Source organism: Akebia trifoliata, unplaced genomic scaffold (assembly GCF_017979445.1).
Source record: "Akebia trifoliata isolate Shusen 1 unplaced genomic scaffold, ASM1797944v1 Contig00310, whole genome shotgun sequence".
NCBI classification, from domain to species: Eukaryota; Viridiplantae; Streptophyta; class Magnoliopsida; order Ranunculales; family Lardizabalaceae; genus Akebia; species Akebia trifoliata.
This window is the reverse complement of record NW_028236957.1, coordinates 10,447-35,994: the sequence shown is the minus strand read 5'-3', so window position 1 is coordinate 35,994 and position 25,548 is coordinate 10,447. Positions and strand designations below refer to the sequence as shown.

Here is a 25,548-nt window from a genome sequence, read left to right as displayed (position 1 = left end):
GTTACGTATTCATGTCACACAACATAACTTATTTACATATATATATCTCTGCTTGTGTATTTATGTTATACAACCAAATTTAATTTTAAATGTTATCTTCTCTCTCAACATAAACGCAAGAACAACGAGCAGGTGGGTTTCGCCGTTTCGAGTGCACGAGCTCCGTGGCCAGTAGCCACCCTCTTCTCCGGCGGCCGGCGAGCATTAAGTTAAGTTCTTCCCTCCTCTCTCTCTCTCTCTCTCACACACACACACAGAAAACCCTTTTTTTTCCCCTTCAAAATCCATCGGCTTCAATGTTTAACCTCAGTCAAATAATCTTGATTTATTTTTTGCAAATCTATTTCTTCAAGTTGATGTAAAAAATAATTGATGTTTTAATCAAAATTTTCATCTTTTTTTTTTCAAAAATCAAAGTTTATTTGATTTTAAAACCATTTTTTTTTTATACAAAAAATCAAAGTTTATTTGATTTTAAGTATGAAATAGACCGAAGATTTTGAAAAAAATACGAAAATCGATTTGGTTTTTACAGATTTGTAGAATCGGATATCCGATATATTTTTCGAATTCGAATTCGAATCTTGGTTTGTGATATCCGATCGGATTCGAATTCGAATTCGGATATCAATATTTTTTTCGGATTCAAATTCGGATATAACACTATCCGATCGGATATCTATCCGTTGACAGCCCTACGTAGTATCGTAATCCCTAGAATATCTAGGTTTGTAAAGTAGGTTTTAGCAGCCTTTTTTATATAATAAGTCTCAAAGAACAAGACGAAGTTACAGTGTTAAAAACTCTGTTTCACTTTCACTTTCTATTTATTGTTTGTTTTATATTTATTTGCCGATTCAATTATCAAAAATCGTCTCTCAGTAACAGGGTCTAATGGCCATGTTTACTATCCTTGGTAGAAAGTCTCTCTCTTTAGTCCGTTCGGCATCTCGAGTTGGTTCTCAAAGAAATTATATAAAAAGTCCGAGTTTGAACAGAAGTCTTATACCATTGATCGACTCGGATTTGAAGTTGGCTCAGGAATCTTACCATCAAAATCAGGTTAGTCAGCACATCTCTAATTCTTTTATGGTTTAAAATCTGTTATTTAAATACATGTAATTTCTGATGTTTATAATGAGAAATTAATCTGACAGCTATACATCATATCTTGGTAGAGTTTGATTTGGATATTTACATTTGTATGTAATACCTTACTCGGTAGGTTGATGATGCCACCCCGCAAGATCATCTTCTAATGCATTGGATGGGTCCTCTTGACCCGAATTACGTTAAAGGTCTAACCATATGTTACAGACCAACTACTAGGGGGCATCAATGGGGGGTATGTTCGGATGCGTTGGTAGGATTATTCACTCTCCTTGGATGTCCAACGAAAGATATTGGGGATGCTGCCAAAAGCTATCCAAAAGGCAAAGTTGCTAATTGCAAAGGCATGCATGATCATCATATTTTTGCATGTTTATTTGATACTATATGCATAAAAGTGTGTGCTTTCTTATATTTTGCATTCTCCATCTTCTCTGTGTTTACCCAAGACAAGATATAAACCATGTTTCTAATTGGACAAAACAATAATTTTCTTAAGTTAAATGTAAAATGATAGATTCTAGCTTCATCTTCAAGAGATTAGTGTTTCTTTTGGTTGGGTTACTAAGTTAGAAAGGATGCAAGGAGACTTTCATGTGAGGGTAGAGTAGTAGGACTAACTACTACTTTTTTGATTGGAAGGCCAAGATGCTTGGACACACATATTGATAATGACATTGGTATCATAAATGGGGATACTACTACTTGTTTCTTGAAATCTAGATATAGGTATCCCTTCCAATATTCTGACATTGTGCGTTATTCTTCTTTTATTTTATTTTAAAAAAAGAGAGCTAAGAATCACTTTTTAAATTCACATCACACCAATAACTTCTAGTGGTGCAAAATGTGCTTTTTAAAAAAAAAAATAAAATAAAATAAAATTATTTTATACAATAATACTTGTAATAATATACATTTAGACATTATTGTGAACAAGGCCAAAAAACAACTTATAGTACAAAAATAAATGAGAAAACTTTAGTACAGAAGTATTCATTTGGTGATTGGTATTGGAATTTGTATCATATATTATTGATATGGGTACATTGCACATTGTAAGACGTGCATAACATAGCTATGTGAACATATATACAATTACAGTAAGCAAGGTTTGAAGGTGCCAACTTGGAGAGTTGGTAAAGTTTGTGAGTGGTTATACCACATAACTGGGATCAAAGCGCTGCCTACACCCTCTTATCTTTTCTGTCAAAAATAAAATAGAAATAATGAGTTAACTCTCAAGCACTAGAAATCATGTGTTTTATTTTGATTGTTTGAGAAGTTCTTGAAAGCCATTGAAGAAAATTCATTTATAATAAGTATTGTAATAGAGTAGGGATTGAGATTTGTAATAGGCTAATAGCAACCATGAAAGTAGATGGGGGTTTTACGGTCCATTTCTGAATTATTGGGTGTGTTGGAGTGGGTTTGTATATTAGTAAAGTGTTTTGGAAGGACTTAGGCTTTGGGAATTTTTGTTATGAAGGACTTGGTAGTTAAGGATTGTTATGTGGGTTTAGATGTAGAAGTGACGAGGGATTGTTCTTGCTGGTTAGCCTAGCTTATGTTCTCATCCTTTGACTTGAGGTGTGTACAAGGGTTTGAAATCGGAACACTTGGTATAATTTCTCTTCTAGGTCATTTTTCTGGAAACGTTCTTTGAGGGAGATGTTTAATGTGCTATAATTTTGATAGCTTTCGATCCTTTTTGATGAATACATTTTGCTTTTGTTGGTCTAGAACATTGTACATGGTCTTGTAGCAAGGTGTTGGAGACATATGGCTTTTGTTCAGAAAAATAAAACTAAGGGAATCAAGTGTTGAACAAGAAAACCTATTTTCTATTTGTGGTTAGTATACGCTTTTGGTTCAATGTGTAAAAATTGCTTATTCAACATTGATTCTAAATTAGGGGTTTCTAAAGGGCTCCATTACATAAATTATTTGAGATGAATACATGATCAACAATTGGATTGTATCATGATTAAGATTTTTACTGATGAGTGCAAGTTTTATATGCTGATGGGTCTATTGGAATCTCAATCATCTTTTTTATTAGACCTTTAGTAGTGTTGATGGTTGTTCGCCTCCTACAAATTAGCCATAAGAGTGGTGTTATATGCTGATGGGTCTATTGGAATCTCAATATTCAGGCTCATTGAAGTATGGGGAAGAATCGATTTAGGATGCCCTAGAAGAAATCAACTCTAGATAATGCAGCTGGGCATAGGAGTGCTTGAAGCAATTTCTTGTTAGAAAATCGGGAAAAATATATTGTAGATCCATAGCCCTTGTATTCTCTCATATCAGGTGGAGAGCCTCCATTCTTGGCAGATTTTGTTGATGTAGCCAAATTGGTGAATGTTGGGCATAATATTTCGTTTTGGTTTCGTAATTGTGTTCGTTCTAATCCAGACTGTTCTTTGTTATGGACATGGCTGAGCCCTTATATGGGAACTAGGGTTGTAGTGTCCACATTTCAAACTTGCAAAGGGCCGTATATCTATCCCTAGATTGTTCAATAATCTATCATTGATATACAAAATCATACTTGGAGTTCGCCTTTATTGGAAAGTCATATTTTTGTCCTTTTTGATTGATTTCAAGGAAACGAGTTCAGTGTTGTGCTACAAATGAGTTCATTGATCCTATGAAGTGGAGTCTCCGTCGATGCACCTTCACCGGCCTGAAGAAGTAATGGATAATCGCTTGCTTCTAGTTTGGAGGGAGACAAATAAATGTCTATAAGCGGTTGACAGCTCTTGAATCTCTTTCTTGGAATGGAATGGATGCCATATAAATTGTTATCCCTGTTCTCTAAGTGATTGAGTAATCTTTGGCTACCAACTCATTGAAATAAAGAAAACGGTGATGCTTGATGAAATAGTTATGAAAACATAGGTTAGCTTAATACTTGTCTAAGTATCAAGTCGAGAAAGGAGGCACCTACCTTATCTTTTTTTGATCGGTACCTACCTTATCCTTATATTGGATAGAGTCCTTTCCCATTTTTGGAGCCTTGGTTTTCAATCATCAAGTCGAATGCCCTAGAACTGGAACCTAAATAAAACATTGATTTTGGTTTTTATCATTTGTGGGTATGAGATTCATGAGACATAATCGATCCTGCAAACACCTAATAAGATAGACTATTATTTTTAATTTAAAAATATTAAAAAAAAACCTAACTTATAATTCCTCATGTAATAGTTGATATCAACAATGGATTTTTTAAGAAAATTAAACTTTTGAGAAGCAAACCTTAGAAAATTATGATTTGGGGTTTTTGCTTGTAATTCAGATTGAGTGGGGAATATGAATTTTTGTGTAAAGAGAGAGTAAAATCTAAGACTCCACATTCTCTTTGATATTAGTTGAAGTATTTACTTCTAGCTAGTTCAATTTTTTTTTTTTGATAAGTTAAAAATTTATTAGAAAAAAGGACGAGATGTCCCAGTATTACCAACTCATCAAAAGAGGAAAAAGCGAGAAAACCAAAGAACCATTAAAGAGAAACAACTAGTCTCCCAAATTACAAACGAGATCCCAACAAACTACAAAATCGTCAAAGAAAATCCCCTTCAACTCTTTAGAATTCTTTCCCTAGTAAAAAAACAGCCCCCAAACGTTGAACTTGAGATCTTCATAAGATAACTCATTTCATTCGAAGATCTAATGATTCCTTTCTTTCCATATTAATGCTAAACACAAATCAAGTTAACAATCAAGGGTTCCGACAAAAAATTTGTAATTATTTAGGTTTTTTACTTAATTAGGTCTAGATTTATCGTTGAGATTATTTTATATTAGTTTTTTTAGTTTTGAGTTGTTTTAGGGCTTTATTTTTATGTTTTTTGGATTTATTTTCATGTTTTTTGGCCCATAGTCTTAGTATAATATTTAGGAGCAATTTGATAACTTTATGATGTGTTTTATTTAAGTTTATTAGGGTTGAAAATTTAGGAGAGAGAAAGTTACGAAAATTATGTATTTTAGTTTTATTGAGAGCCTTGGTTGATTTTCCTTATTTATAGATTGTATTAGGATTTATTGAGAGAGAATGAATGGAACAAACAAATTACAGAAGTTTCTATTTTCTCTTGAATGTTGGTGCATTCAATGTGGTTGATGCCATGAAAATCATTGGGATGATTTTAAGGTAAATATCATTTTTTTTTTCTTTTATTTAATCTGCTTCTTATCCTTATCTTCTTTTGTTTATTTGTGGGAGATTAAGAAACTATCAAGAACCCTCTAATCCTTTCAAGAACTCAACACAAATTTTGTTTGCTTGATTTTTCAAGAAATATTGAATTCTTGATTCTTGATTTCTTGGATTCTTGAAACCCCTTTCTTGATTCTTGTAACCTACAAGTCTCAACCCTTAATCCTTTCTCCATTCTCTTAACCTTTAATCACTACTCTATAAACCTTAACCTTTAACCCTTTTCATCCATCCCGTTGTTATTGCGAGAATTTTTATTTTTTTTTAACTTTTGGGTTTATCCTATCTTTAGCTCATATCCTTAACCCAATCTTAAACCAAATTTCCTAATTCTCCAAATTTTCTTTTCTCCCTTTACTGTCCTGAATCACATATACTCCAACAAAAATCAAAGGGCAAAAGGCTAAAAACTCCAAAGGATTCGCTTTGAACGACGAAGAGAGGTACCCCAAAACAGCCACAAATCCAAAAGCTCCTGAATGGTGTATGGTAAGCAACCCTCCAAACCAAAGAGACCAAGGTAATGAGACCACAATCGATACACCAACCCACAATGCAGAAAGAGATGCTCTACTGTCTCTTCATCTCCCATACACAAAATACAACAATTTGGCGTTTGAAGACCTCTTTTGATAAGTTGGTCCAAAGTGGTTAATCCCCAAAGAAGCTTGCCATAGAAAAATCAATATTTTGGAGGGAATCTTTGTGCCCCAAATCATGCTAGCGGGAAAGGTGGAGCTTGAAATCGATAATCCAGCCATATACATTGAACACATGGAAAAATTTCCCTCTCTCATACCCTCCCAAACCCTACGATCCTCGTTCTCAACAAGAGAAGTTCTCACTTTAACTAACTCCAGCAGACGTTCCATGCTACTCAATTCCAATCATTAAAGTCTCTCCTAAAACCAAAATCTCACATTCTTTCCAAACCATTGCCTACCAAAAAGTTCTCTATAGTCATACCCTTTTTATTTGACACCGCAAAAAGATCCAAAAAGAGTCACCTGAACGAAATATCTCCACACCATTTATTTTCCCAAAAGGGAACCCTATTACCCCTTCCCACCTTAAACTTCACTTTCTTTAGAAACGAGGGTAAGCGACGAAAAATACCTTTCCAAACCCCACAACCATATGCTCATTTCACTTCTTTTGTTTCCCAACCCCACTCTTGTAACCTGAATTTATTAGCCACCACTTCTCTCCACAAGCTACCCTATTCTTCACCAAATCTCCACAACCATTTGGACAATAAAGCATAATTCATCATAGCAAAACTTCTGAGCCCCAAACCCCCTCTAATTTTAGGCAAGCAAATCTTCCTCCAACTCACCATATGGTACTTTTTATTGTTCTCCTTATCATGCCAGAAAAAGTCCCTACAAATCTTATTCATCTTAACTTCCACACTACGAGGGATAGAGAAGAGAGACAGAAAATAGTTAGGAATACTAACAAGCATACTCTTAATTATCAATATTTAATTACACTACTTAGTTATTAAGTTATAATTAAATTGAATTCACTTATATTAAATTAGACTTCTTAGTTATTTAGTTATAATAAAATTGAATTCACTAATATTTAACTAGGATACTTGGTAGATAAATTTAGATAGTTTGAATACTTTTACAATAACGTTTCTTTTCTCTTGATAAATAGATTGTAAACCTTTTATTATTGAAGAACTCAATGAAATAAGAAAAATTTTAGTGTATTATTATTATTTTTTTATTTTGTTAGGTAAAGTGTTAATGGGTAGTGAAGTTGGGTTTAAGGGGGTTTGAATCACTCAACACGTTTTACCAACTTAGCTAAGTTGGCATTTCAAATTACTAGTTTTGAGGTTCTCCAATGATTGGAAGCTACGTGGTGTGGTGCCATTGAAATTTTGGTGTGATTCCTAGACAAAACTATCACCTTCTTCTACGCTTCTCTTGTTTTTTGTTTATTTATGAGCAATCAACCCTCAATACCATCTTGGCATCTTGGAAGGTGGTTGTAATAAATTCTAGCACCATTTGTACTGTCCAAACCTTCTTCTTCCCTAATACTCATTCTCCCATCTCAACCTAATTGCACCATATCTAGACCACCCAAACTTACCTAAAAACTTCCCCAAAATCATCAACAGCCTACCAAGCTCTTCTTGGGCCACAAGAAGGTACCTAAACCTATTGTACTGCTTATAAAACCTATCCAAACTCCTTTAAAAATTAGATCTATAATCCACACCCTAATCGACAACCTTCAAACCCTCCTTCCAGTAGACGTAACACTATTCGATACCCCTAAATTTAATCACAACACAATTTTGCAAAATTTTGTGTTTACCTTTTGCCACTTAATCGTTTAGGCCTTAGATTTTCTCTCTTTTAACACCTTATTCTTTGGTTATCCTATGAGGTGCTTAGAATATTGTTGTCTTGGTCAAACCTATTATGTGCACACATGTATCATCCTGCAATTTTGTGCATCAAGAAGTACAAAGAAAGGAGGACAAAAAGAATTGAAGAAGTAGCAACATTTGGTGTTGCTGCTATGTAATGACCTGAAATCCTAAAATGTATCTCGAGGAAAGAATTTTAGATCTGTGCATTGATTTAAAAGTTATCTAATCATCGAGTTTCGCATTAGATATTTTTCTAATAGGTAAACGACACCTTAGAGACGTAATTTAAGGAAACCGATCATACCATTAGATTCGTGTCGAAAAATCATCCGAAATAGAGTATAAGTTTGTCCAATTCGGCATTCGGGAAAAACAATTCCAAAATGACAAGTATGTCCCAACTTAAGTGATATAAATATCTAAATTCTATTAGAAAAATCAGATTTTTCTTATTCTTCTCTCTAAACAAATCTCAACCCTTTTCCTTCAATATTTGAAACTCAGATCTACGCCAAACGAGAACAATCCGAGCTTAGGCGTAAGAAGGAAAGTTGTTCCTCTCGCCAAGGGTTACGCGTGGACGTAAAGAAATCCGATTTTCGCCGGAAGAAAAGTTTGGAGATTGGCCGGAGGCGATTTTAAAGTCCGTTCAACCGTTGAAAATAACTTAATGTAGGTTGCCTTCCCTTCTACCTTCTAGTTATGCTATAATTCCATAGAAAATCCATATGATTGTTGATAAATCGATTATTTCATTAAGTTTATACATATTTGAATAATTTGAATCATGTTTGCATGCTTATTTATGATTGGTTTTAATTCATTTGACGTAATATAATCATTTTATAGTTAATATGATATTTGGATCGATTTTGGTTGAGTTTCAACGAAAAATAACGAAAAATCAGCAATTCGGAAAAGTATCCGAATGTTGAGTTTGGTTCTAATTTGTTTTGTGTTGCTTCCATATAGTATGTATACCTATTTCCTACATTTATTTCATTAAAAACAATTAAGTATTACTTTAAGTTCTTTAATATATAAATAAATAGTTCGTTTTCAATTTCGACTTTGAAAAATCATTTTTTTAACACTTGTTAAATTTCATAGATTTTCAGCTTTTATGTCTTATAGTTTTATCTTTGTTTTCAAGTCTCTCGACTCAACCAAAACCATCGAATGGAATTGGTTGATGCTTTATGGATTTCGAATTACTTTAAAAGTAAAATTACTTTAATAGATATGTAGGAAATTAGATGATAGATTGATCGATTTAATTGATGGATGGATAGAGAGAACGTATGTTCTCGACTGATTGATGGGACAGTGCCTCCAGTTCTACGTAGTGGCCATGCCACGTAAAACGTGATAGATAGATAGAGGGATGAGATACTTGATGGATGGAAATGACAATAACTGTCACTGGAAGGCACTACCAGACTTTGTTTGTATTTTCGATTAAAAAGAAATTATATATTATATACAAAATAAATTATTTTGTTTACCAGTAAAGGTTTGTAGAAAACCCATAAAGAGTGACGCGTTGCTGTGTGTCCGGAAGCGGCGAGTCAATCTAGGATAACACTAGATGTCATATGCTCTTCGGTAGTATGGGATACCTTAGAGCATATTACAGCTTATGAAATCCGGGAATTTCTCCTACTTTTTTCTGGGGAACGTTGTGTGTAAAGGCGGTCTCTGTATAGTGTAGAGATAGGCGGGGTTCACATGCATTGCCTCTTGATAGGCTTCGACGCGAGGGGTCTCCTGGGCTAGTTAGTGATCACTATTAGTCTGTAGTCGTCAAACGGTCGACCTCACCGTTAGTTGAACTCAGTATTGGGTTCTTGGTCAACGGCCAGTCTGAGCCGGATAAATGGTCATCCAACCGTGGTATGCTAGACCGGCCACAAAATCAGATTATAACGATGGGATTCCACATCGGAGGTTAAGTTTGGAATATCGTATTGCCATAGCCGAGGCGGTTATATCGGCGTGTTCCTCTGCTCTCTTATCGATTACACCGCCGTGTTCTTATTATGTATCTTTTTCTTATTTTGTAATGATTGATAGATGTTTTCATTTAAAATATGCATATGTTACTTTAAATGATTGAAAATGATAGATTGAAAGTTATTATAACTGTTTACTGAGTATGCTTAGACACTTATCGTATGTTACATTATGAAAACTTGCATTATTAAATTGTTCTGATGATTACTCGTGCATGTATGACTCGCTGTTAGAACGGCGTTCATACTGCTGAGTAACATTCCCCTGTTACTCACCCTATCCTTCCCCTTTCAGATTATTCAACTTTTGAAGAACCGTTCTTTGAGGAGGTCCTCGAGGAGGATCAGATTGATGTCTTGCCGCCGCCATGTCTTTGAGGACTAGTAGAGTATCCTAGCGGTTTTTGGTTGTAGATAAGAAACATGTTAGTTTAGAAATTTTTGTAACCTGATGAATTATGAGATTAAAGATCTTGACTTATATCAGTGTTTGTCGATTTCTTCTGCTTGCTCTAGACTCTCGATAGATGTTAGTTAAATGTTTATTCCGTTGCGTGTATTTTCTTTTCATAAGTATTATTATTTATGAATGTTCTGTTAGATTGTGTGATTGATTACCTCACACCTCGAGATTTTAACCGATGAATCATAGGGATTCGTGTTGGGATTTCGGGGCGTGACATGCTACAACAATACAACTAGGGTTGGCAATAGGTGGATTTGTGATGGGCATGTTTAAGTCCTAAGCTAGCCCTAAAGAGGTGTACTCTACCTTAAACCAATCTTATGCCCCATTGGGCCTATGTTGACGAAGCATTGATGGTCTTGGATTAAATAAAAATAACAAGATCTAAAATTCAACATTTTAATGGTAAAAAGTTGTATTTCAAATAATTTTTTTGTATATAAAAACTATACAATGAAATCCATTGGTATCTTAGTTAAATAAAATACATTTATTTTGTTCAATTTTTGTGAGGAGTATGCCTTGACTGAGGCGCAACCAAGGTGTTATGCATGGCGCGTTGATTGAAGCACATCCTAGGCATGTGCCATGGTGCATCTCACTTACTGCCTCACTTCACATGTATTAAGGCATCTTTTGTGTGCCCCACCTAAGATGCACCAAAGCGTTCGCTTTGATTACATTGGAGTAGACTTTTTGTGTCCTAGTTTTTGTTAAGAGGTCAATATATTGGTGAAAGGGTCATGAAATAGGCAGAAAGAATAAAATAGTCTATAGATTTTCTTGAGTAAATATTGTTCAAAATTCAAGTTTCAATTTAAGTTCCTCTAAGAAACCTTACCAATCAAAAAGAAAAAGAAACTTTGGCTCCGACGGTGACCTGAGTTGCCCAACTTCTCGTCAAGCTGCAAAGGGGTGATTGTTTCTTTGAATCTTCGCTTGAGGAAATAATAACAAATGTACCCAATGAAGCTGAAGATATGTGCTTGGAGTATTGCAAGGCCTGGGTAATAGGGTGTAGTCATTCTCAAAAGTTCAATCAAGTAGTGGGGTGTTCATTTGGGGGCACTAAAGGAAACCAAGTTAGCCTTGTTGACTTTGTATTAGAAATCTGTGCATCTTGGAAGGATATTTGATTATTGTGATCTTCTTGTTCTAGGCTCAGCTAGGGGACTATTGAGGAGGTGGGATAAGAAGGCCATTGAGGTGATATAGTCGTCAATGGGTATCTTATGGTTTCAGTGGAGTTTAAGCATGCTATTGACCAATATTCATATGATGTAGCGGAAGCGTGTGAATCAATAAATTAGAAAGGAATTAAAAGATTGTGTTCAATAGAACACATACAATCAATTTGATCAATAAATTCAATTGATAGACAAGCAATAATTTGAAAGAAAATAAAACATAAAACTAAAAAGTAATTAAGAGAATTTTTTTTGTTAAATTGATATATTTCTAATTGACTGAATTTCGTTTTGAAACTCTTTATATTGATAACTTCATCATAACAACTTAAAAACATTCTAAAATACTAAAATGTAACTTTCCTAACTTTTCTGTAACATAATACTGACTTTCTAAACCTATTAAAACTCAATTTGAACACTTCTAAGCACTTCTAATTGTGGCTTAAATAATAACAATGAATTTGGAAAAAAATGGAAACCTAAAACAAATTAGAGACTAAAAAAATAGTAACTAGACAAAAAATAGAAACTTCCCAAAGTTGAAATATAAACTAACTAAACAACTTCTAATAACCTAAGACTAAAATAAACTAAACACATAGGACTAAAATCAAAATTGGGTTGAGTATGGACCCAACTGGGTCAACCCGAACCAGGCTGGTCAAATCGAGTTGACTCAGACAATTTGAACTGAGTCGGTCAAACTGAGTCAACTCGGTCAGATCTGGATACATTGATTCAGCCATGAAAATTCTCTCGTCTTTACCTTTTTTATGGTTCATTTTCTCTAGAAAATCGAGAGCAATGTATTCTATATCATCGTGGGTTTTTACGGGCTTTTATGCTACACAAATAGTAGTTATAAGGATAAATTTTTGGGAGGAATTGGACGATATACCCAATTAATTGGCCTTCCTTGATGCATAAGTGGTGACCTCAATGTTACAAGTTTTTTCTATGTGCTAAAGTGGTACACTAGGGTGACTAAAAGAATGGATGTTAGAGAGTTCTTTAGATTGCGAATCCTAGAGTCAATTCGAATGTAGTCATATCACTTCAAGGTGTACGCCTCGCCTCAAGAGCATTGTCTCACTTATTTGCAATTGTGATGCTAGGTAATCTTGAAAAACTTGCAGGATTTTTTTTAATTTGAAGTAGGATTAAATTAATTAGTTCAGTAAACACGTGTAATCTTCATTTTTTAAATATGAGAATTTTTTGATGGATAAAGAATTTCATAGTTTTCGTGTAATATAGAAATGTTTAGTGAGAATGTGATATACCTACCTCAAAATATGATTCTTCTTAAAGGGGTGATATCTAACTAAGGTTGAGTGATTATATTATCCTATTATTTGTTTGTAGAACAAAGTTTTATTGTGATATATCAAAGGTAAGGAAATTTGAAGGTGCCACCTAGGTGAAATACTGAGATGGAAAAGTTTGTGTGTGGTAATACCACAGAGCTGAGATCAAATCTCCCCCAACTTCACACCTACATCTGTCCGAAAAAAAGTGATTAATTCCTAGTTGCAGATGCTATAGTTTAAGCATTTAGATCTTGGTGGTCCTGGTTCCTTTTACGCACCTCACCATGCCATTTTGTTGTAGTTTTTTATTATTATCTCTACTTGAGTTCATTATGCATTTTTAATTAAAAAAATAAAAAGAAATTATTGTAAAATTTCCTTTTAGTTTTGTCAAGATTTGCATGGATGAGTTTTTACATATATTATAGTTGAGACTTTGCGTAACATCAAGTGTTTTAATCCATGATTTTTCATCTTAACTATGTATTAGGATGTTTCAAGTATCTAGACAATTCTTGAGCATGACCTGTCCTATGGCATATCTATCTCCAAACACTAGGTTGACTCGTCATTAAGTTGATTAATGCCCTTATTGGTACCATAGTCACCAAGTTGAGGTTCCGGAATAAGTCGGCAAGGGAAAAAATCGAAAAAAAACTGAGAAAAAATCGAAAATAGTGTAAAGATAATATATATTTTTTCTACTAAGTGATGTTATCATTTATATCATCAAATCTTATTTTAAACTTAAAGATAAAAGGTTTTTGAAAAACACCTTTTAAAATAGCTTGCTCAGCAAAAAAAAAAAAAAAAAACATTTTTTTTTGTTTAAATCGTGACTTTTTCAAAAGTCATGATTTAATCGTCAGTCTTTAAAATCGCAATTTAAACACGATTTTTTGTAAAAGTCAACGACTTTGGTGATTATGATTGGTACCACTTGCATATATTCATATGTATTACACATATAGGAAGTTGTAAAGGGTAAAATCGGTATTGAACACGTGGCGTAAATAAGACGAATTTCGATGACCGATCACACGATAATTAATGCATATCTCGAGGCATTGATATATCTTTGATTAGATTTTTGATTAAAATTGTCTCGCTATCTTTATAAAGAAAACAAATAGGTAGAAGAGAGGGGGTGTGGAGGAGAAAGAAAGTGGAGAGGAGGCTAGGGGCTTGTAAATCTTGTAATAGCTTGAAGAATAGTGGAATGGCTCTTTAGAGCTCAGGGACGTAATTCGATTTTGGGAAGTTCGAATTAGAGAGAAGAAGATTAGATTAGATTAATTAGTCCTAATTAGGCTATATAAGAATTACATAAGATAACTAAAGAAATGAAAAGACTAAAATAACCTTACAGACTTATTTAACACTCCCCCTCAAGTTGGTGCGCGGATATCAACAATGCCCAACTTGGACAAGACATCTTCAAAGGAGGTTTTACTAACACCTTTAGTAAGAACATCAGCAAGTTGTTGAGAGGTAGGAAAAAAGGGAGTAAAAATCTGTCCAGAAACTATATTTTCTCTAATGAAATGACGATCAACTTCTATGTGCTTCGTTCTGTCATGCTGAACCGGATTTGCAACTATGTTAATAGTTGATTTATTATCGCAATATAGTAAGAAGGGAACCGGCACAGGAAGACATAAATCAGCTAGTAAGATTGTGAGCCACAACAACTCGCATACTCCAAGTGCCATATCTCTGTATTCTGATTCAGCACTCGACCGAGAAACCACATCCTGCTTCTTACTACGCCAAGTTACCACCAACTTTAATACAATACCCAGAAGTAGACTTTCTATCAGTCACTGAACCAGCATAATCTGCACATGTCCATGCCTCAATGCGAAGATGACCATGATTGTTGAATAAAATATCTCGACCAGGACATCCCTTAAGGTATCTAAGAATATGATAAACAACAGCAAGATGAGATGTTTGAGGCGAGTACATAAACTGACTTACAACACTAACAGTATAGGCAATGTCAGGGCGAGTCATAAACAAGTAGATCAACTTTCCCACAAGACGCTGATATTGGCCAATATCTGACACACACTCTCCCCCAGAATCAGCCAACCTGTGATTCTGTTCAATAGGAGTATCAGTTGGACGAGATCCAAGCTGACCAGAGGCACCGAGTAAATCAAGAATATACTTACGCTGAGAAATAAATATACCAGACTGGGACCGGGCAACCTCAATACCCAGAAAATAGCGAAGATGTCCAAGGTCCTTAATATCAAATTGACGTCCTAAGTAAGTTTTGACCTCGATAAGGCCATCGTCATCATCTCTAGTAATGACAATATCATCCACATACACAATCAGAGCAATAGTTTTGCATTGGGAGTGACGCAAGAACAAGGTATGATCAGCAGAACTCTGATGAAATCCAAACTGATGCATGGCCTTAGTGAAACGCTCAAACCAGGCACGAGGAGATTGCTTCAGGCCATAAAGAGACTGGCGAAGACGACAAACATAGGTAGGAGAAGCAGAAGTAAGAAACCCAGGAGGTTGAACCATATAGACTTCTTCCTGAAGATCATCATTGAGAAAAGCATTTTTGACATCTAACTGAAAGAGAGGCCATCCTTTGATAGCGGCAATAGAAAGGAGAACGCGAATGGTGGTCATCTTGGCAACTGGAGCAAAAGTTTCCTGATAATCAATCCCATAAGTCTGAGCATAACCCTTGGCTAGCAGATATCCCACTGCTTTCCTTCCAAGTGGAAAAGAAACGAGTTCCCAAGTTTGAGTCTTTTCAAGAGCAGTTAACTCATCAATCATAGTTGCTCGCCACTCAGGATGGGCAATAGCATCTGCAACAGTAGTAGGAAGAGAAACAACGGAAACAGAAACAAGAAAACTCCGATAGGGGAGTGAAGAGTGTTGAATCAGATATATAATTAGAAATGGGATAAGTACAAGTGTGCTTACCCTTGCGAGTAGCAATAGGACGATCATCACAGGGAACAGACTGAGGCGGAGGTGGAGGCGAGGAGGCAAGCGGGTCGGACATAGGAGTGATGGTAGTATCACGTGGACGTCGAGAGTAAACCTGCAATGGAGAAGGGGACGAACTGACAGGGAGTGGAGAAGGAGAAACAGGCATGGGAAGGGGCAATAAAGAAGGAAATGGATCATCAGGTGAATCTAAAAGAAACCACTCATATTGAATGCCAACGGACCCACTATAATAAGGAGTATGCTCAAAAAAGGAAACATCTCGAGAAATGAAACGTCGTCGAGAAGGAGGATGGTAACAACGGTATCCTTTTTGGGTAGAGGAATAACTGAGAAATATACATTTTACGACCTTAGGGTCAAGTTTAGTACGATTTCGATCAAGAATTTGAACAAAACAGACACACCCAAAAACACGCGAAGGAAGTGGAAACACGGGACGATCTGGAGAGAGCTTAGAGAGGGGTGCGACAAACTGACGAACACTGGAGGGGGTCCGATTAATAAGGTAAACAACAGTAAGAACTGCATCGGTCCAATAGGATTGGGGCATGTTCATGCCAAAAGAAATGGCACGGGCTAACTCTAGAATATGGCGATTTTTTCGTTCTGATCGACCATTCTGCTGAGGGGTCTGAACATTAGACATTTGATGCTCAATGCCAGACTCTAAACAAAGTTTCAAGACCTCACTATAGGTGTACTCAGTACCATGATCAGAACGGAAAGTCTTGATGGTACGACTAAATTGGGTATGAACCATAGCAAGAAATTGCTTGAAGATCCTATAAACCTCGCTTTTGTGTTTCATAAGATAAATCCAACTGGTACGACTGTGGTCATCTATGAACAAGACAAAATAACAAAAACCAACAGTGGATATGACGGGTGACCCCACACATCAGAATTAACTAAGTCAAACATAGCAGGTGTATTAGTATGCATACTAATATGATAAGAAGAACGCACATGTTTAGTTAATTGACAAGTTTCACAAGAAAAATCAAGCAAAATGTTATTATTAAATAAATTAGGGAACATGTGTTTCAAATATCCAAAAGAAATATGGCCTAAGCGTAAATGCTAACACATTACAAGAGCCTTATTAGACTGACTACTACTACTACTACTAAGTTGAAGAGCAGAATGGGTGCTAGGTGAATCAGGAACGTCCAAGAGATACAATCCATTCACTTCATGTCCAGTGCCAATCGTTCTTTTCGACTCCAGATCCTAAAAGACACAATGAGAGGAATAAAAGGTTATACTGCAGTTCAAATTTTTTGTAAGACTACTAACAGAGACAAGGTTAGTAGTAAGTTGAGGAACATGTAGTGTGTTTGTTAAGGATAAAGAGGATGTAACAGGTACAAGACCTTTACCAGCTATGAGAGACAAAAAACCATCAGCAAAGCGAACCTTGCGATGACCAAAGCAAATACTATAGGCGTTAAATAGAGAGGATGTACCGGTCATATTATCGGAGGCACTAGAATCAATAATCCATGGTGAGGAAGGGGTGGAAACACTGTGTGTAGATGCAAAGGTACCTGAGTGAGCGAAGGTAGAAACCAGCTGAGATGAAGTCTCTATCTGATTGAAGAATTTCCTGAACTTGCAAGTTTGGCTTGGGATAGAGATACCGAATCCGAGGAGGAGGTAGGAGCTGAAGGAGTTGCTAAATCAGTTGTCTGCTGAGAAATTGCATGAGTTGAAGAGCGTTGAGACTGTTGACGATTTTGATTAGGACGACCATAAAGTACATAACAACGAGCCTTCACATGACCCAATTTTTCACAATGATCACACTTATGTCGTTGACGAGTAGGCAGAGACCCGCTGGAGGATTGTAGAGGTAGAGAAGGTAGGCGAGCAACCATAGCGTAGTGATCTCCTGAAGAAAGAGGTAGGACAGCTGCGCGACGACTCTCATAAGCCTAGACATAAGAATACGCAATCTGTAGGGACGGAAAATGATCCATTCCTAATAAATGAACTCTCGCATACTCAAACTCATCTCGGAGACCAGCCAGAAATTGAAAAATCCGATTCTTATCCATAATTGACGCCTATAATGTCTCATCAAGAGGGTCCTTCCAAGCATAGGACGAGGAATAGAAGATCAACTCCTCCCACCGAGCACGTAATTGTGATATATAGGTGGTAACTGAAGAATCACCCTGCGAAAGACGAGAAATCTCACGCTTTAAGTTAAAGATCCGAACATTATTTTGATGTTGCGAGTAAATGCTCTTAACATAATCCCATATCTGTTTTGCTGTAGAGAACATAAAACCAGCTGCAATGTGTGGTTGCATAGATGTAACCAGCCACGATTGGACCATTGAATCATTAGCAAACCAATGGGAGTAGAACGTATCGGTCGGTGCAGGTTGTTTGTCAGTTCCCGTGAGGTAGTCGATCTTTCCTTTGCCACCAATGAACATTTCAACCGATCGTGTCCAAAGAAGATAATTAGGGCCATTTAATTTCACAGTGGTAATCTGAATTCTTGGAAAGTCGGTTGAGTGAGAAGGAAAACCACTTGAATCGTAATTATTACCAGTGACTGAGGAAGATGATGTCTCAGAGGCCATATTAAATATATATATATATATAAAATCTACGTATTTTTGGTTTGAAGGGAGTTCAAAGAGAATAAGGGAAAGCTCTTAACAACACTCTTGCTGTAAGTACAGGCTCCAAATAGCCTCTATGCTAATTGTAGCCCTCAAACCAGATCCAAATAACAACCTATGCTGATCGCATGTTTCAAACAAGGCTCCAAAACGATGAACCAACCTTCTGTTATAGTCGCAAATAGTCACTTTCTGCAGTGATCGTATGCCTCAACTCAGCCTTCTGTTATGGTCGCAAGTCGTCAAACTGCTCTCTGCAGTGATCGCAAGTCCAAAAATAGAGATCGCAGGTCTAAACCAGAGTTCTACTATGGTCTCAGCATATCAAACTGCCCTCTGCAGTGATCGTAAGTACAAAATAACTTCCTGCTATGGTCGCAGACAGCAGAACAGCAACTTGTTGTGTCGCAGAAGCCAGAACAACCTCTTATGATGTTCAAAAAATCAAAACCAGGTCACCTGCTGTGATCGCACAACTCATATAGCAACCTACGATGATCGCACACTACCAAAATCACTACCTTGAGTGTCGCAATACCCATAGATAGTCACCTTGGGTGTCGTAGGGCTTAGATACAGCCATTGCTGTGAGAACAGCCTGATCACAGGCTTCGATTAGATGATACCTCCCTATCGCATGATGCGATTAGGGTTTGTAATGACAGAGAATGTGATTTATTTATTTATTTATTATTTATTTATTTATTTATTTATTTTTTAGAGAGTTTTGATGGAGGTAGAGAGCTTGGCTCTTATACCAAGTTCGAATTAGAGAGAAGAAAATTAGATTAGATTAATTAGGCTATATAAGAATTACATAAGATAACTAAAGAAATGAAAAGACTAAAATAACCCTACAGACTTATTTAACATGGGACGAATCCCGTAAACAAATCTTTCTTCTTGTCTTCTTTCTTTCCCTTCTCTTTGATCATTTTCTGTGTAATTTTTTATTATTATTTAATACATCAAGAACCATGAAGATTGATTGTTAGGGGTAAATCTCGAGGAACTAATGCCATCTGAGATTTCACTTCTAAAAATTGGCGCCGTCTGTGGGATCGAATGAAGAACACTAACGAAAATCACAAGGTAAAGTGGATTGATGAACGGTGGGGGGATTTTGGGCACCCCATTGGGTTTTGATTTGGTTGATTAACCCTTTGATCGGTATGGGTTTAATTAGATTAAAAGTAGTGGCACATCAAGAAATCGCAAATAGCGATTTAATTGTGTCATTACGGTGGCAACGATCGGTTGTACAAGGTGATAAGCTAGAGTTGTTTTGGAGTAACAACTATTGGAAGATGCACGAAAGAAAAAAAAATGTGCAGATTACAAAACTCTAAATATGGTGTTGCATCAACATTAAGAGAAAAAAGTAAATACAGAAAGTAAAAAGGTAAAGATAGTGCTATTGATATTACCAAGGTATTCTAACATAACTATGTGAAAGGTATGATGATTGGTTTGTGCACAACATGAAGGTATAAAATAAACGGCAAGTTGTAAGGTCTTTACAACTTTACTTTAACCTGATGGGTAGAGCACAGAGTTGGGCACAACCGCTTAACTCCTTTGGGGTTGCAAAGTCGCGAGTTGGGCATGACCTCTTGGTTCCATTGGGGTTGCAAAGTCTTCACGACTTTACTCTGATATGATGGGCAGATCATAGAGTTAGGCATGACTACTTTGTTTCATTGGGGTTGCAAAGTCTTCGCGACTCTACTCTAACCTGATGGGCAAAGTGTAAAGTTGGGCGTGACCTTGCTCTATCTTGTGTAGCAGAGCAAAATAGGATTGTGCATGTAAAGCAGAGCTGAGCAGAACAGAGCAAGATTGCACAGGTAGAGCAGAGCAGATTGTGTAGGTAAAGCAGAGCAGACTGTGTAGGTAGAATAGAGCAGATTGTGCAAGTAGAGCAGGACTATGCAGATAAAGTAGAGCAGGACCGTGCAGGTAGAGTAGGGCAGACTGTGCAGGTTGAGCAGAGCAAGGTAGACAAAGTTATCTTGCATGAAATAGCAACCTTGAGTGATTTAAGGGTCTTGAATGGCTAATGTCCTAAGTGACAACTCTCTAGTGAGAAGATGAGGGCTGAATAACCAAGACATCCTGAGTAACCACAAGATTCCAAGAGACCATCGTTTCCTGAGAGCAAGAGCAGGGGGCAATATTTTCATAAAGCAATGTGAAGACATGAGAGTAGTATAATATTTTCATAAGTGGATCTCGGCCTCACTAATCTCCACTGACGAGAAGGGGGTTAACTGTAAAGGGTAAAATCGGTATTGGACACGTGGTGTAAATAAAACGAATATCGATGACCGATCACACGATAATTAATGCATATCTCGAGGCATTGATATATCCTTGATTAGATTTTTGGTTAAGATTGTATTCTTACCAAGAAACAGAAAGTCTCTTAATTGACTAGAGAATATTTATTTCTAGATAAGGATAGATTTTGTAGAGAATCATGATTTGATTTGACTTTTCTTTTAGGGTTTGTCTCTATCTATATAAAGAGAACAAATAGGTAGAAGAGAGGGGGAGCAAAGGAGAAAGAAAGTGGAGAGGAGACTAAGGGCTTGTAAATCTTGTAATGGCTTGAAGAATAGTGGAATGGCTCTTCGGATCCCGGGGACGTAGTCCGATTTTGGGACAACCCTTGTAAACAAATTTTGCTTCTTGTCTTCTCTCTCTTTTTTCCTTCTCTTTGATCATTTTTCTATGTGATTTTTGATCATTATTTAGTACATCAAGAACCATGAAGATCGATTGTTAGGGGTAAATCTCGAGGAACCGACGCCATCCGAGATTTCGCCTCTACAAAAGTGATACTATATTATGGCAAAACTCGTAAGTAAATTCCCACCTGGGATGACGATGATGTTGCAAATGTGGCATACATGAGCATTCCTCTTGCTTATCCAAACTTTAGCCCTTCTTTGGATTGCTCACAAACAAAATTTCATTATTTTAACGATCCTTACTATATGATCTAAAGGCCTTTTTTTATAGGTAAAGAGTTGGTGGTTAGGTGTTAGCAAGTGAAGTTGGGTTCAAGGGGGTTTTAACCTAGGACGTGAGAACAACACTCCATGCATCTTACCAACTTAACTAAGTTAATACTTCATATGATATATAGCTTTCATATAGGACATGAATTGCTTGTGATTATAATGAGCAAAACTGTAAACTTGGATGTTGTGTGGCCTTTCTGTACAATGGGGTTTTTTTCACCTTTCTGTTTATGAGTGTACCCATAATTACCGAATGATTTTGAAAGGACAATAAATGATGCTTCATCAAATGCATTCAATTTTATGTCATGTGTTGTTTTCTATATTAGACATTGATAAAATTTTCAAATATATAATCAAATTTTATCATTTATATATTGGAAGGATTTTTTTTTTTTTTGCTGTTTCTAATATTAATTAAAATGATTTTAAAGATGGATATTTATTTTTAGAAAATTTATTACTTGGTTATAGGGATCGTGCGATTGTGAGGACCTTTTATAATTTAAAATATTAATTAAGTGGATTATGAAGAGACATGATAAAGGTTCTTTTTTTTTTTTGAATACTAACAAATGTGATTATAAGAGTCGTGGTATAATTTTATTTCTTTTGGCAAAATTGACACTAATAGTAAAGATAAATGTGCTTTAGACCTATAGCCCACTTGGTTTAATACATTACAAAGCAACTTTGTGGTCATGGATTCAAGTCCAGCTTATCCATATAAAAAAGAATAGTAAGGATAAACGCAATTGTGGGGGTATTTTTGGTCTTATAAATTTTGATGTCGAACCGCTTTACTCTGCCTTTTCTCGCTATAAAAGTAAAGATTTTGAATACTGGAGTGGAAGTTGCCTCCTTATTTTTGCAGGGAAATGTCTTATTTTATCTAGTGTTCTATTTGTTTTAGGTTTTGTTGTTTAAATTGGCGAATGAATAGATAGATATTTTTAGATACATAATCAAATTCTTCATGAGAACATTGGCATGGTTTTTGGGAATTTTTTAACCTTATTTTACTTCTAGTTTATTAGGAAAATCTTGTGAATTGACAAATTGGATCTTGTATATAATTTCAGCCAACCAATCAAATATGCCTTGTCCCAAATATGTGTCGGCAACTGGAATCCTGTTTTTGTACTTAACTCTGAATTCCAAGCCATATTTTCAGTAAAAAATGTGGCTTCATATATTTCCTAACTACTTTCATCCACGTCATTTTTGACATACCTCTCTCCTTTTTAAATCCTTCAAAAAGCTCCCCTCACTGGTCTAGCTGTTGGTTCTTGTTTTATATGTCTGAACCCATGTCAAATTGACTTCCTTTTGTTTTATAGACATAAATATCTTAAGCTATTTTCATGAGTTCACGCGGAATAGAAAGAAAAGTATCATTTTATATTTTACATATGGTACTGTAGTAGTTTATAAAGTATACAACTATGCATAGAACTTGGGAGAATTCACATCATTTAATGGATACTTTAAACTCTGAACTCTCGAAATTGATCACCTTGGGTTTCTAGTATGTTTTAAATACTTTAGGAATCTCGGGAAATTTCAAGATATTTAAGTATATTGGTAATGATACCAACACTGTTACCAAGTTTAAAAGTAACTTTAAAAGGATGGGGTAATCTAGGCTGTAAAATCTTGAAGGCAGGCTAGGTTGATATGGTGTATTGTACAAAATTAAAGTATGCTGCTTCAACATGGTTCTTTATACAATTATATGTTGTTTCCTGTTTAGGTTTTGCGATCTCATATTTTGATTGCGAAGTTAACGAATGTAATGATTTTAAGAGGTGTATTTGGGAGTCCTCTACATTTAAAGTCTTAAACACTTGATAAAAGTATTTTAGAGGTTGTGAAGGTCATTATAAAGATTTGCCAACTTTCGATCTGGCTATTCCTTACAAATGTTAAGGCATAGAATAAGGAGTTGAGTGTCTGGAACGTGGAAATGATGGCTGTGATCAAATTTTTGTTTCCTGCTGTTTTAAATATTTGCTTGCCTCTTTATTGTAGTTGTTGTTCTCGAGGCTGGAGATGAAGTTTGTAAGGTGCTTTCTTCATTCAGAGATACACATTGGGGTGGTGATGAGTTTGATAAGGTTGGAATAATTTGCTTCCATTTTATTTACAACCAACTGTTTTTGGAATGTTAATGTGATTTTGTTTTGACTTCTTGTGACTGAATAACATTTAAGCAACTCCAACTAAAAGAGAGAATCGTCGATTGGCTTGCATCAAACATCAATAAAGATGGAGACATCTATATTTTGAAGGATGAACAATTTCTTCAGTGTCACTGAGACAACTGAGAAAGTCAAGATGGAGCTGTCATCTTTGGTTCTAACAAATACGATGTGGTGGGTCTACTCTTTTTCAAGTTTGCTATCGTAACTATGACATTCTATTGCTCATCCGAAAGTCCTCTGGGACTTATTATTTGTATATTTGGGATTATGTTTTGTAGGTTAAGAACCCCAATTAAAAATGTCTTGAGGGATGCATTGTTCTTCTGCAATGGCTTTGATGAGTTGATACATGTTGATGGATCTTCATATGTACCAATTGTTCAGGAAGTTGTGAAGAAAATGATTGGAAAAGATCCCAACGTCAGTGTCATTCCCGAAGTTGCTGCTCGTGAGGCCGCACTTCCAGTTAGTTCTTTTATCCTTGTTATTTTTTCTCATTCATATGTCTTAGTCCTCATCCATTGAGATAAAATCTTACATAATTTTTTAATTAAACTAGACAGAAGTGGGTTCATAATTATTGTTGTGGCAATTACATCTAGTTTTATTACGTAGTAGAACATTAATTATTATTCTAATTGTATTCCTAAATTTATTCAAATTTCAGGCTGGTCTCCTGGTTGGAAATTCCAGCGATATTGTTCCCTTAGACATGACACTGTTATCTCTTGGTCTAGAGGCCTCGGATGGTACTATGACCAAAATTATTCCGAGGAACACAAACTGCCCTTCTCCAGATCGGAGTTGTTCCGGGCCAGTGAAGATGATTTGACAAGTATTGAGATAAATGTCCTTCAGGGTGAGGAAAAATTTGCAAGGGATAACAAATTTATTGGTAGCTTTTGTTTTAATTGGTCTTCCTCCAGAATGAGTGGTGTGGTAATTAAATTTGATATCGATGCCAATGGTACCCTTACTGTTACGGCCGAAGACTGGGAAACCCGGAACATGAAGAGCATCACCATCACTGATGCCTGCGCTTTGCCCAACAAGGTATATTTCCAAAAAGAAAAAAATATTCTTTAGCGGTTTTAGCTCGTGCATTGTTTATTTAAAAAAATGTATTTTGGAGGCCTAACTACTGAAACCCACCATCCTAGCTGTTTTATCAAAAAACTAAGTATTTTGACCTTGGATTGGAACCACCCATTGGCTTATTTATTCATAAAGCCCATTGTAGAAAAAAAATGGATATGTTATTTTAGTACAAAAAAAAAAAAAAAAATTGAAAATCTCTTTGAACATGAATGATTGGTCATGTTTGGTAATAGTCTTGCAAAACTTACATATATTGTTCTATTGTTGCAGCTAGTCAATGATCGAGTTGGGATACACACAAGTAATATGGAACCCACAGTCGGCATTCGTCCTAGTAGGTTTTCCATTGTCAGTTATGGGCCAGATAAGGTTGTATCAGAAGAACAAGCCGCCGTGCTCTTTCAACAATGGAAGGAGAAATATGGAAGGATTTATAGACCTGAAGAAGAAAAGAGGAGGTTTAAGAACTTTCAAGAATCCTTGGCGAGTGTAATAGAACACAATTCAAAGAGAGACTCATGGGCAAGTTGTTTAAACGATTTCGCTGATGATGACGCTTGCTCATGGACCAGTGGTTTCAATGATTTCACTGATGGTGATGTTAGCTCATGGACAAGTGGTTTAAACGATTTCGTTGATGATGACGCTAGCTCGACATTGGAAAACCCCTATTGTGCTATTGTTTATTATTGATGTGAAGTTTTTAAGTGTTTAAAAGGTCGTGGATCTTGTTTGGAATTCAGTGCTATCGCTTTTAATCTGATGCAATTTCGATTGACAGTTAACTTATCTATTAAGGAACTAGATGCTTCTGAAGACAACATTCACTAGCCATTTTGACTCTTATTTAATGATGATTTGAAGCTTGTGGTTCCTTGTATCAAA

General features: G+C 35.8%; 1 protein-coding gene across 6 annotated transcripts; it reads left to right on the top strand.

The window, feature by feature from the left end:
* Positions 1 to 62: 62 nt before the first annotated feature.
* Positions 63 to 25,548, top strand: LOC147381655 (stromal 70 kDa heat shock-related protein, chloroplastic-like). 6 transcript variants are annotated; one of them, XM_086430116.1, is made up of 5 exons: positions 22,365 to 23,478; positions 23,575 to 23,736; positions 23,844 to 24,030; positions 24,233 to 24,618; positions 24,934 to 25,548. In XM_086430116.1, exons 2-4 carry the CDS (start codon positions 23,654 to 23,656, stop codon positions 24,395 to 24,397), a joined length of 435 nt encoding a protein of 144 aa, XP_086286242.1. In that variant the 5' UTR covers positions 22,365 to 23,478; positions 23,575 to 23,653; the 3' UTR covers positions 24,398 to 24,618; positions 24,934 to 25,548. The 6 variants fall into 6 exon arrangements, with proteins under 6 accessions (XP_086286239.1, XP_086286242.1, XP_086286241.1 ...); XM_086430112.1 differs by having other exon boundaries at positions 22,382 to 23,478; XM_086430113.1 differs by lacking the exons at positions 22,365 to 23,478; positions 23,575 to 23,736 and adding an exon at positions 63 to 1,062 and having other exon boundaries at positions 23,950 to 24,030.